This window comes from Acartia tonsa, chromosome 6 (assembly GCF_053477335.1).
Source record: "Acartia tonsa isolate MP-2025a chromosome 6, ASM5347733v1, whole genome shotgun sequence".
Lineage (NCBI taxonomy): Eukaryota > Metazoa > Arthropoda > Copepoda > Calanoida > Acartiidae > Acartia > Acartia tonsa.
In genome coordinates, this window is record NC_137265.1 from 17,226,123 (window position 1) to 17,238,880 (window position 12,758).

General features: G+C 31.1%; 1 protein-coding gene across 3 annotated transcripts in view; it reads left to right on the forward strand.

The window, feature by feature from the left end:
* Window positions 1–12,758, forward strand: part of LOC145321994 (inactive dipeptidyl peptidase 10-like) — a 155,630-nt gene that overhangs the window by 127,722 nt on the left and 15,150 nt on the right. For all 3 annotated transcript variants that reach the window (XM_080163716.1, XM_080163717.1, XM_080163718.1), the window contains 6 exons: window positions 414–464; window positions 777–963; window positions 1,838–1,942; window positions 6,997–7,094; window positions 8,379–8,466; window positions 11,043–11,122. In XM_080163716.1, the coding sequence (XP_080019842.1) occupies window positions 414–464; window positions 777–963; window positions 1,838–1,942; window positions 6,997–7,094; window positions 8,379–8,466; window positions 11,043–11,122 (609 nt within the window). The remainder of the gene's footprint in view (window positions 1–413; window positions 465–776; window positions 964–1,837; window positions 1,943–6,996; window positions 7,095–8,378; window positions 8,467–11,042; window positions 11,123–12,758) is intronic.

The window sequence follows — 12,758 nt, forward strand, 5'->3', positions numbered from 1 at the left end:
ACACATAAACATAAATATTTATGAGTTACCTAAAAATAGAAACTTGTACTTTATTATTTTTATTGGCCAAAAATGAGCAACAGAAGATAAAAAGCGGCTTTCTTATAATTTATTAAATATAAATTATACGTTTACAAGGTAAAATGTGTAGTCAAATCTAAAAAAAATTCGAACAGCACAACAATTATCTAACTAAAGTATGTCCGTAAGTTTATTTTTACGCGCGCAATCATCACAAACACGTAAATCTGCAAGGCAGCATAAATGTATTTCATCTTTTTACAAAATATAAATTCATCCACCATCATTTGAAAAAATTGACTCTCTAACAATTGCCAATATAAAATTTTTAATGATTCATATATGATAGAAAGTTAAATTATTTTCAATTTAATCATTCTTGTTTGTTTCAGATACTTCACTGGAACAGCTGGAGATCAAGATAGTACACAACATCTATACAGGTTGTAATTTTTTTTCCTTTTATGTCTTTTGAAGAAAGGCTTAATGTTTTTACATTTTCAAACAATTGACAAGATAGTCATATTGTGTATGTTCCTAAATCCCTTTAAAACGGTTGTCTGCAAATATTTTGAATTTGAGTCTGTAATTATTTACGAAATGCAAATGTCAATTGTCATTAACCTATAGAGGTTTGACAATTGTTCTGATAAAAACCTAAAAGTCAACCTTTAATGAACATAAAAAATCTTGCGAAAAATGTGAGGGAAGCAAATCATAGTAGAATATACCTTAAAGTGCCACCCTCGTTTTAGATACCAACCATCTAATTCCCCAACCGACGACCTGGCCTACCTGAATAATAGCCTAGCAGAGCATACAGTCAATGGAGTGACCTGTATCACCTGTGCGACTCCATGCCAGAATTCAAAACCGGTTTTATCCAGTGACAATGCCTTGTTCGTACAGCAATGCATGGGCCCTGGAATTCCGTTTACTCAGGTATAAAAAGTGTTTCATCAGAACTATTTGGGCTCTGGAAAACCTTTTTTTTTTATAAAACATGAGTTTGAACATTACACAATAACAGTTTTTATTATTTTAAGCCACTATTTTTACAGACCAAGTATTTTGAAGTTGCTTACCCTAGCCAAACAATTTTTTTTGGGGTGAAGAAGCCCACATTTTGGATCTGAAAAGTAAAATTGTTAAGGAAGGGCAAGGGGGAATTTAAAATATTTCTAAAAAATTATTTGGCAATCACATAGGGATTATAATTGGGCCAAAGAAAAACTATAAACTACAAGAGGAAAATGTTAATTTTTTGTATCTGTATTTATCCAGGTTTGCTCGACGAGACAAGACAAAGTGGTAGAAAAAAATAAGCCGTGTAACATCATAAAAGGAAGAGATGAGAGTAGTAGTGGGAAAGGAAACCCCTTAAAAAGAGATGGATCTATTGACGTCACACGGTTCATTTTTACTGTCACTATGTCGGGTCTTTTGCTCGACATCAACTGGATAATGTTTTCTCCACTTGAAGAACAACACTGACCTCCAACAGACTGTACAATTATTTATATCTGTATCTATCTAGGTTTGCTCTACATCAACTGAAGAATGTTTCCTCCACTTGGAGAACAACACTGACCTCCAACAGACTCTGCAATTGTATATATCTATATCTATCTAGGTTTGCTCCACCTTAACTGGAGAATTTTTCCTCCACTTGGAGAACAACACTGGAATGTGCAATTATTTATATCTGTATTTATTAAGGTTTGCTCCACATCAACTGGAGAATATTCCCTCCACTTGGAAAACAACACTGAGCTCCAACAGACTATACAAATTATTTATATCTGTATCTATCTAGGTTTGCTCCACATCAAATGGAGAATGTTTTCTCCACTTGGAGAACAACACCGAGCTCCAAAAGACTGTGCAAGAATTCGCTATGGCTCAAACCAAGTTCATTATGGTAAGTTATATTCCAGAATGGCTTCGAAACCGCTGGATTTTAACCGGTTCTTAGCCGTACTTAAAAATCATTAATTGTATCGTATTATAGACAATGTTCAATGAATCATAAAATCTTAATCTAATACCAATTTTGTTAGCCCGGACCTTTGTCCCCTCGGGACTATCAAAACTGGAATTAATCTGACGTAAATTTAGCTTGCTAATACCTCATTTATTTGTCAGTTCGTTCATTCAGTCGGAGGGCCGGGAAAGAATAGTAAAGTGAGTGGATGTGGAGTAAATTGTAATACTTCATTTGTTAATAAAAAAAATGCAATACATTATATATATAAAAACGTGTAAAAAGAAAATGTAAAAATAAAAGAGAAGGTTAAAGGTGGCTGCAATCAATCTACATCTTTTATCTATAATAGATATAATAGGTTAAACCAATAGTAATTTATTTGTTTCAAGTTAGATTAAATATTTGTGGCTGAGCCTGTATTATCAAGGTGTTTGAATATATAGGGATAAATTAAGGTGGATGCACAAAAATTATGTTAGTACTGAATTAGGATGAAAAAAATGAGTATTTTTAGACTTTTTAAGGTTTTTCACAATATCCGTAAAAAGAATAATACGCTTTTAAAGCCAAGGACAGGCTGTTTTTAAGATCTTATTGATTTTTATAGCATAATCCCAATTCGTCCTTTTTCTTCTTGTCACTGTTGAAGAAATTCTTAGTATCTTCTTTTGTTGAAAATGAAATAAAAGTGAGGTAATGTTTCCAATATTAAAAAAAAATTTATAATGTTAAACTCCATAGTAAAAAATAATAAACATGTGCGTTTTTCATTATTATTGAAAACATTGGAGAGAAAAAAATCTTCGAACTGAAAAATATTGAGAAAAAAATCATCCACTGAAAACATCCAATAATATTAATACTAATCTTTCTTTTTTATTCATTGATATAAATATGTCTATTACAAGCAGACAGACACATGTTAGTAAATCTGTTATTTGTCAGGGACACCGGCATACAAAATTAATATTCACTAGAAATATTTTTAAAAGCGAAGCTTTTCTATAATTAGGGTCGGTCCGTCCGTCCGTACGTCCGTCACAGAGAGTTAGCTCTTTTCGTTAATTTAAACAGGTTAGAATTGTCCTATCGATTCCAAACTTTGCATGATGATTCCAATAGTAGTTAGGTACAATTAAGAAAGCGTAGCAACTCTATAAACAATACCAGAATGTCCGTACGTCCATTTTAAACATGTCGATTTTGAAATTTTTTGACAACAAATTTTTGTATGTTAAAATTATACGATTCTTCTGATTTTTTGAAAACTGATTGCTATTACAACAAGGTACAATGTTTTAGGCGAAGCATCTCTATAAACAAGTCCGAAAAATGTTAGTATGTCCTTAAACAGTATCATCTATTTATGCAGTTTTGCAACAAATTTTCTTAAAATATTGTTTGTACTGATGCATTAATATTCGGCTAATTCAGTTCTGATAATCTACAAGTGTTAATGTTCGTTTGTCCTTCCATTTCAGAGCTTCGCTTTTATGGATGCTGTCATCCTTGTTAAAGCTAATGAAGACTATTGGTGATTTGTCTATACACTTTAAGATCATTGAAGTCCTTTGGAAGTCTGGGGTGAAGTCTTTTAAGGGCGAAAAAAAGAGGAAAGCAGTCCTATCCATTTCTTATTTCAGGGGGGTGTTGACATCCTTTTACACCCCCTACCAAACGCCTATGTTTGTGATGCCAACATGTGATGCTTAAATTAACCAATTACGCATAGATATATAAGACCCTCCTTCCATACTTCCAATATTTAACTTTTTATGACCAATATTATGCTAAAGTTATGAAATTAATACAATTTTTAGATAATTAAAATTCTAATTTTTGGCATAAATCCAGGAAGTAAAGGTGTAAGACAATGTACGATAAATTTATGTACAATATCCCCAATAATGATACACAAATTTACCCCTTCTGTAAAATAGATGCTGAAACAATTAGACACCGAACCTAATGAACCAGCTAATCCGAAATCAATAAAAATCCCCAAAGTTGTGAAGCCAACGAATAAGAAACGTTATCATAACACCTTTGGGACTAATAAACAGCCCAATGTCCCATCCCTCCCTCCATAAATCGACTTAGATATCTTAGAAATTATCCCTTTTGCAGTATTTTAAAAATACTTCAGACATATGCAATTAATTAAATGCCATAAGTCGTCCTTTCCCTGCGTCCCTGTGGCTTTTCATTGTGACAGATTCGACAAACTAAACAAGAATACAATTATCCATCAATGACCAGCAGACAGACGGACAGACAGACAAGTAACATGTAATCTAGTAGACAGACAGATAGACAAATAACATGATATCTGACAGACAGACAGACAAGTGACATGTTATCTGGTAGACAGACAGAAAGACAAGTGACATATTATCTGATAGACAGACAGACAGACAAGTGACATGTTATCTGGTAGACAGACAGACAGACAAGTGACATGTTATCTGGTATACAGACAGACAAACAAGTGACATGTAATCTGGTAGACAGACAGACAGACAAAAGACATATAATCTGGTAGATAGACAGACAGACAAGTGACATGTTATCTGGTAGACAAGCCATAGACAATGACATTGTTTTAATAATAGAAAGGTTAGAGGAAAAACGGATATAAAATGAATGGAATCTAAGATTTATCTTTTTAAGATTCATTAATACATTAATAAAATATGGAGAGAAAAAAGTTTAAAGTGTATTTTAATCAGTATTTTATATCTTTTTTTTCAATTTTGAAAACTTGTTAATAAAAGTAGGCTTTTATCATGTTATGTAAATTTGCCTCCTTCCCAATTGAACTTTTTTTATATATATTAAAATTGATTTTCAATTAAAATAGGCTAAACCTTTGTATAGTTTAATGTTTTGTAAATCTGAATCGTATTATTTATTCAGTAATCTTATATCAAGAAAGAAAAAAAAATTTTCTGAGAATGAATATAAGGGTAATGGATTTATTATTACTTTGGATATTACACCAGATTAGCATGTACTCCAATATAAAGTGAATCACATAGCTTGCAAAAATAACGATACTACCCATCCATCCCTTTATCTCATCCCCTTTCCTCCTACTGGATGAAAGTTCCAACCAATAAATCAACTCCATATTAGCAACCTAAATTGACTACAAATTTACCCCTGTCAATATATCCACATATACTATATACATTATAAGGACAAATGTCTATGACAATGATTATTAGAATTAATTAATGCTTCAGTAACAACAATAAGCTTTTTTGTTTCTTTTTTTCCCGATCAAGTCATGAAGAATCTGTTACCGCCCCTTTAATTTGTGAAAGAATGGAGGGTTCCAGGACATATAAGCTTTTTTAAAAGCGGTGAAATGAGTGGTTTCAAATGTTTAACGGGGGTAATTCAAGTTATTTTGAGAGATTAAAATGAGGTGTTTCAAAGTTTTAGGGGGGTAAAACACATATTTACACTCCCCCCCCCCCCCCTATGGATGGTTGGTTATTCTTTATCGCGAGAACTATTTTTTTTAACAATATTAAAACAAAATATATTGTTCTTCTGCATTAGTACACTATAATTGCTTTTAAAAAAAATAACTAATACAATATTTGCCGATCTAATTCATGCCACATGTGGACTACAAACTGCTTTTGTTAAAAGAATATTTTTTATGCTAAATTAGGCGAGATTAAGTTTAGTAAAGGTTAGAAAAGCCCTCAGATATAGTAATTCATAGGAATGGGTTTTGCACTCCGCAGGATTTTATTATCCTGCAAAGGCTAGAAATATTTTTTCTTCGATATTTAAAAAAAGAGAGGGGGGACAAGGGTTCGGTGGTCAAGGAATATGTTGGAGTGAAAGCACCAAGCATTGAAAAGAAAAGATGCAACTATTATTACCCAGATAATATAATGGAGGGAAATATACGGAGGGCTACTAACATCAAAACTTCTTTGTAGGAAAAATCCTTTATTTTTATTATTTTTCTGAATGGTTGCTCCTTTATCTAGATAAATCTTGATCTACATTATATTGATAGTATAATATATGTAAGTATAAAACTGAATGCATGTAGTTTATGCAGTAAACATAATTTTTAGCTACAGCTTTTTTTGTGTTAAATATTTTTTTTTTAAATATCATTTGACAAGGTTTTATTAAAACAGAAGGATGAAATTCATTTGTTTTCCAGTATGGCTTCCAAACCAGTTAATATCCGCTGGATTTAATCCGGTTCTGAGTCATACTGAAAATAAATTCATCTTATTGTATTACGAATAATAGAATCAAAATCATAATATAAATACCTTTAAGGCTTAGAAAACTGGAATTAACATTAAATTAAAGTCTATGACGATTGCTACAATAAATGTTTAGGTAAAGATAGATATATAACCCAGACAACTGCCTGGTTCAAGTGTTGGGATTTTCGTCTGCCAGCAAATTCCTTTCTGTTTTTTTTTGTAGGAACTTGGCTTTTTTAGTATTTCCGACCCTATTGGCTGATATTCAAATACCCAATTAAAGTCGGCACCGGGTCCCCATCCCGTGAACAGTTATTTAAGCCCTTTCCCCCCTAATTTTTGCTTTTATATTGTTACAAATATTTGTTAATTAACAACACTTTGACCTTAGTGTAACATTTAACACTGGTAGTTATTACCCAAAGTTTTATTACAATGTTGTCTTATTCGTTGGCTCAAAAATTATTGGGTACAAAATTTAGTTCAAAACTAGTAGTGACCAAACGTTTCAACCAATAATTTTAATCTACAGTAGGTATACTCTTGTTTAAAATCATTTAGTATGTATATAATTTATTCCTGTAACAGATATACTACTTAGAAAGCTTAGCAACTTAATAATTTTTACTAAATAGTCTGTTCGTTAATTTAAAACATTGTTCTTGTTAGTTTGTTCTACAGTTTAATTTCAAAGCTTCGCTTTAAAGGAAGATGTTCCATCTAACAAAGAATAAACCTATTTAGGTGGAGATAAGCCCTGGTAGGTTGATAAATGTAGAGTTACGACTCCCTGCTGGCTTCAGAGAAAAGGAAGAATTTGCTTTCCCAATGATAGTTCATATGTAAGTTTTGTTTTCATTCTTTATTCCCATGTAATATGTGCAGCACATTTAGAAACTAGAGTTGGCTCGATATAATTATCTCCCTATTGGCTAGTTTTCTATATGCATATCTATTTCTCAATAAATCTATTTTCCTCACCCGGCATTACTATCTAAAAGAAAGTAAATATTTAATAATCTAAATGATTTAAAAAAGATTTTTTAAATTATATTTTTTTCTTTACATTACCATCACCAAAGGGTTAATGATGATGATTACAATTTTAGTTTAATATTTGAACACACAAAGTGTCGCCACAATCGAATTCTTTTAAAATAGAGTTTTCTTAAATTTATTGTATTATAAATCTAAATTTTCTTTTTTATGATTAGAAATTAAATACATTGATATAAGGTAAATAGCAACATGAAATTAAAAAAAGGAATTTATTTTTAATAAAGTAAAATAATGGGTCTTATCGTTCTGGGCAATGAGAGTTTATTATGGATTATTGGAGCACTATGAGTTTTAAACAAATATTCCTTGGAAAACTTGAGCTCGTTTATAGACATTTATTTCCTATATAGATCCGACATGGATCTTGAAGCAATTAAGCAGGCCGTTTTGTACATGTTAAAAATTGGAAGATTTCATTAAATAAAAGTTATCGCAAATATACTTAGTAAATAAGGCTCTTATACGGTCCTTGGCACAAACACAAGAGTTCCAAACGTCGGAGTGGACAAATGTCGGGGTGGAAACCTAACATATTTTTAAAATTTTATAGGTTCAAATGCATATCCCCTGCGGGAGTCTTATTTTTCATATCTTAAACTAACCTAACCTTTATAGAAATACTCCACTATGTCCACTCTGACGTTTGTGACTCCTGCGTTTGTCCTGGAACCTTTTATACAAATAACTTATTAAATGAAAATAAATTATTGGTAATGAGCAATGTAATTGCTGGTTTTTGTTGAGTGTATAATCTTAAAGCTGCCAAAATCAATATAATCCTTCCGACAAGAATGTTTTATAAAAATAATTTTAACCTTTAAAAAGAGTAACAGGATATTTACCTGTTGTCTGTAAATTTGTTTATATTGATGGATCTTTCTAACCGGTGGGCCGATATGGCTTTTCTTTACAGCGAAGTTTCTTGTAGGTCCAGGGAAGATTATCAACTATTTTGAGAGAGAGTACGACAAACCTCCCTACAAAAAAAACCTCTTATTTGACTCATATAAAACAAAAGTATAGATTTATACAGAATATAATTCAATTTTTGTTTTATAAATTTTCAGAGATTCGCTGTTCCCACGTATTGATTTGAATTGGAAAGTTACCTGGATGGATTATCTATCTAGCAACAAGGACTATATCATTGCAAAGGTATACATATTATTTTATCTGTCTATCTGTATATATCTATATTGGATGGATTATCTATCTAGCAACAAGGACTATATCATTGCAAAGGTATTCATATTATTTTATCTATCTATCTGTATATATCTATATGGATGGATTATCTATCTAGCAACATAATCAAAATAAACTATTCGATGTTTTTTTAATTTAGAGTAACAATTTTGATGTTTTTTGACTGAACCAATTTCCTTCGTAACGAAAAAGATTTTACCAGTTTACCTCCCCTTCCTTTTTTGGTTCAAATTAGTTTTTTTTCTACTTTGTACAAAAGTGAGTAGATCAAAAGCAGAAATAGGATATGGATATAATAAATTTACAATTAATTTATCCCCCAAAAAATGTTCACGAATCTAAAGGTTGATCTGCAAAAATCAAAATTCAGAGGGCAAGATTAATTTATTTATTGTCATATCCCTTAATCCATGCTTGCTCTCACCATACACATATGTTATGCTTTTTATGTTATGGATTTAAAAGATGACTACAGGGATATAATGGTTGATAAGTATGTAATTTATATGCCGGTGAAAACAGTTAATTGGACGTGATTCTAGATGTGTGAAAAAACTTACTTACGGTTCATTTTTCATTAGATCTAGTTTTAAAATGTCTGTGCTTTCCCACAAACTGCATAGCTAGCACTAAACCTTCGAACCTCTTTTTTAAAATAAATATGGAGGCCCTGATAGAGGCCCTGCAGGGCTATCCTACCCAATGTAACCTAATCTGACCTTAGAATAATGTAAAAAATGGAATAGTTATTTCTCGTATCGTAATATTTTTAGAACCCTTTATTTATACATATTACACACAAAATGTTTAATTTGGAAAATGCTTTTACTTATAAGCAATATTTAGATTTTTTCTTGTCCCTTTCAACTCTGAGAATAATTTTTCAGATGATATATCCCTCTATCCATGAGTATATCCTAAAACCTTGAGAAAATGTTCTCCTATATTTCATTCAAGTTTACAAATTCGCTGCACTTTCAGGAAAATGATAATAGAGTTAACAGAATGTGCTAGGCTTTTTATGACTTTTTTTCTCAAGCCTCTGGTGTGTTGGCCAAGAGAAAAATAAAGACAGGGATTTAAAGGGATAAGAACGATAATGATACACAAAATTACCCCTTTTGTAGATTACAATTAGTGGTTGAAACAATTGGACATTCAACTTAATGAACCAACCAATAAAATAAAAGTCCCAAAAGTTGTTTACGTATAAATAACGTTATCACGAAACCCTGGGGACTAGTGTACTAAACAACTAATTGTCCCCTTCCTTTCTGGATAAAGAACCCCATCAACCTTTGAATGTTTGTTTTTTAAGGAATGAAAAAGAATTTACGGATTTTTTGTGTATTGGTAGTTAATATGCCTTTCTATACAACTAGCAGCTGCGTCACTTGCATCTAGGTGATAGGTATTAAGAGGAAATAAGTTATCCTAAGTTGCCTAAAACAACCCTGAGACCTATATGAAGCTTATCTAAAAAGAAGAATTCACACTTTCTAACAATTTTACATCTATTGTATCCAGAATGACTCCACATTTTAGAAAACAGCACAAATCTTATTTCAACACATTTTGACAAGCTTTACAAATTCATATTTACAATTTTATTTGATTTATTTCATTATTAGAATATTGTTATTTTGTACATTTTTAATAAGTATGTCTGTGTTAATATCCAGAGAGAGATTAAATATTGGGTTGTTTATTACACTAGTCCTTAAAAGTCTTATAACAACGTTTTCTTGTTGGTTGGCTTAACAACCTTTGGGACTTTAATTTTAATTGATTGGTACAATTAGCTGAGTGTCCAAACATTTCAACCAATAATTGCAATCTACCGAAGGGGTAATTTTTTGTATCATCATTGGTGATGTACATAAATTTATCGACCATTGTCTGAACCCTTTTGATCCCGGGTTTATATCACATACGATCTTTTCAAAAGCGAAGTTTTTCTATAATTAGGGTCGGTCCGTCCGTACGTCCGTACGTAACGGATAGCTTTATTCGTAAATTCAAGCCTGTTAGAATTTTCCTATCGATTTCAAGCTTTGAATGATGATTCCTTAGTAGTTAGGTACGATTTAAAAAGCGTAAAAACTCTATAATCTTTACCAGGATGTCCGTACGTCCATTTTTTACATGTTGATTTTTCACTTTTTTAGCAACAATCTTCTATGAAATAAAATCATCAAATTGATCTGATTTTTGGAATACTGATTTCTATTATAATAAGGTACAATTTTATCTCAATCAATTCCTAAAAATGTCAGTATGTCCTTAAACAGTATTCTAAATTTAAAAAGTTTTGCAACAAATTTATATTTTGTATATATTTTACACTCAACAAGAGTTAATGTACGTATGTCATACCGTTTCAAAGCTATGTTTATATGGATGAAAAAGAAAAACTGATAATTTTATGGGTAACTGAGATTGAGAAAATTTCATTTCTAGGTGTTTCCAAAGCTTTTTTTACTGGTAGATAGATAGGTATACCTAACTTGTATGTTTTTATTTAGATTGACATACCTAACATGGAGAGAAAGAACGAGAGTGTACTTGGTAACGAAGCACATCAAGAAATTATTCAAGTTATGAGGTAAAACTTTTTGTTTATTGTTTTGTGATTTATTGCATTATTTTTTCAATTGTGCTAAGTTGTAACAAAATTGTTTTTCTTTTGGCTATTGATGTCATTTCTTTTAATTTACCTTAGACACATTTAATTAAAACTAGATTTGATTAATACAAATTTATTGATTTATTTTTTACTTACATGCAATCCTAAAATGTATAATGTAGTATGGTTTGTTTTTTAAGCTTTAGGTTTTAAAGACAAGTAAACCGATTGAGTTCTCTATTTAGGGTAGCTTGACACAGGTCCCGAATTTGTTTATTTTAAGATTTATGGGATGGTTTTAAGATATTTTTTTCTATCTTCGAATTCATAGTCCTTAAATGCTATGGGCGAAGCCATTAGTAAAGTAAACAAAAAAAAACAGTTTGTTACTAATTTTAAAGGCAAATTATTTAATCAATTAAAAGTATACCTATAAAAAAAGATGGCTTGACAACTTTTGGGACTTTTATTAAATTTTGAAATGTTCATTAAGTTGAATGTGTAAACGTTTCAACCACTGAAAATCTACAACAGGGGAAATGTTGTACATTATCATTTGGGATGTACATTAATTTATCGGCCATTGACTTATCTCTTAAGATACCTGAGTTGTATCATTAACTATGCTATAACCTATGTTGTATTACTGGACATAATGCTATGAAAAATTGACTAAAGCTTTTAGCTGTTATGATCCTGTTTGGTTAGATACACATGAAAAGAATTATAAATAGTTGTAGCAACACTTGTTACAAGTGCAAATATTCTTTAAATATAGTCTGTATGTAAATTCAGGTATCTATAGGGATAATACAATGGCCGATAAATTTATGTATTGTACATCCCCAATGATAATGCACAAAATTATCGATTCTGTAGATTAAAATTAGTGGTTGAAAAGTTTGAACACTTAACTTTATATACCAAACAATAAAAATTCCCTAGAGTCCCCAAAGTTGTTAAGCCAAAGTATAAGAAAACGTTATTATAGGACTTGGGGACTAGTGTAATTAACAGCACATTGTCCCCTCTCCATATAGCTTATCTCTATTTTTTTTTAACTTTTTACTTTTTTTCTTTATAAAGGTTTTAAAGATATATTTTTAAGGAGGGGTGGGGGGTTAACTTCTTAATGGGGTAATTCGTCTTTATAGAGGGGGGGATTACCCCTTAACCCCTTTAACATCAAATATATGTATGTTTCTTAGTTTCCTTGAGAGAAAGGGATGCTAAGCTTTATACAAAATTAGTTTGCATGTTTAAAAGTACATGGAGGTTGGGGCAAATATTTGTCTAAATGTGACAAAAATACGAGGCAAAAATTGGCAAATTATGCGAATTGCCACAGAAATGCGAATATATATTAAGGTTGAATACAGCTAAGTAAGCTTACTTTATACATATTTTATTCTATTTTTGGCACAGGATACTTTGAGACCAGGGAGTAAGGGGACATTGGGATGTTTGTTACACTAGTTCCCAAAGTTTTATAAAAACATATTTTCGTTCATTGGCTTAGCAACTTTGAGGACTTATTGAAATTTGTTGAGTGTCCAAACGTTTCAATCACTAATTGTAATCTACAGAAGGGATAATTTAAAATCTTTGGAGATAC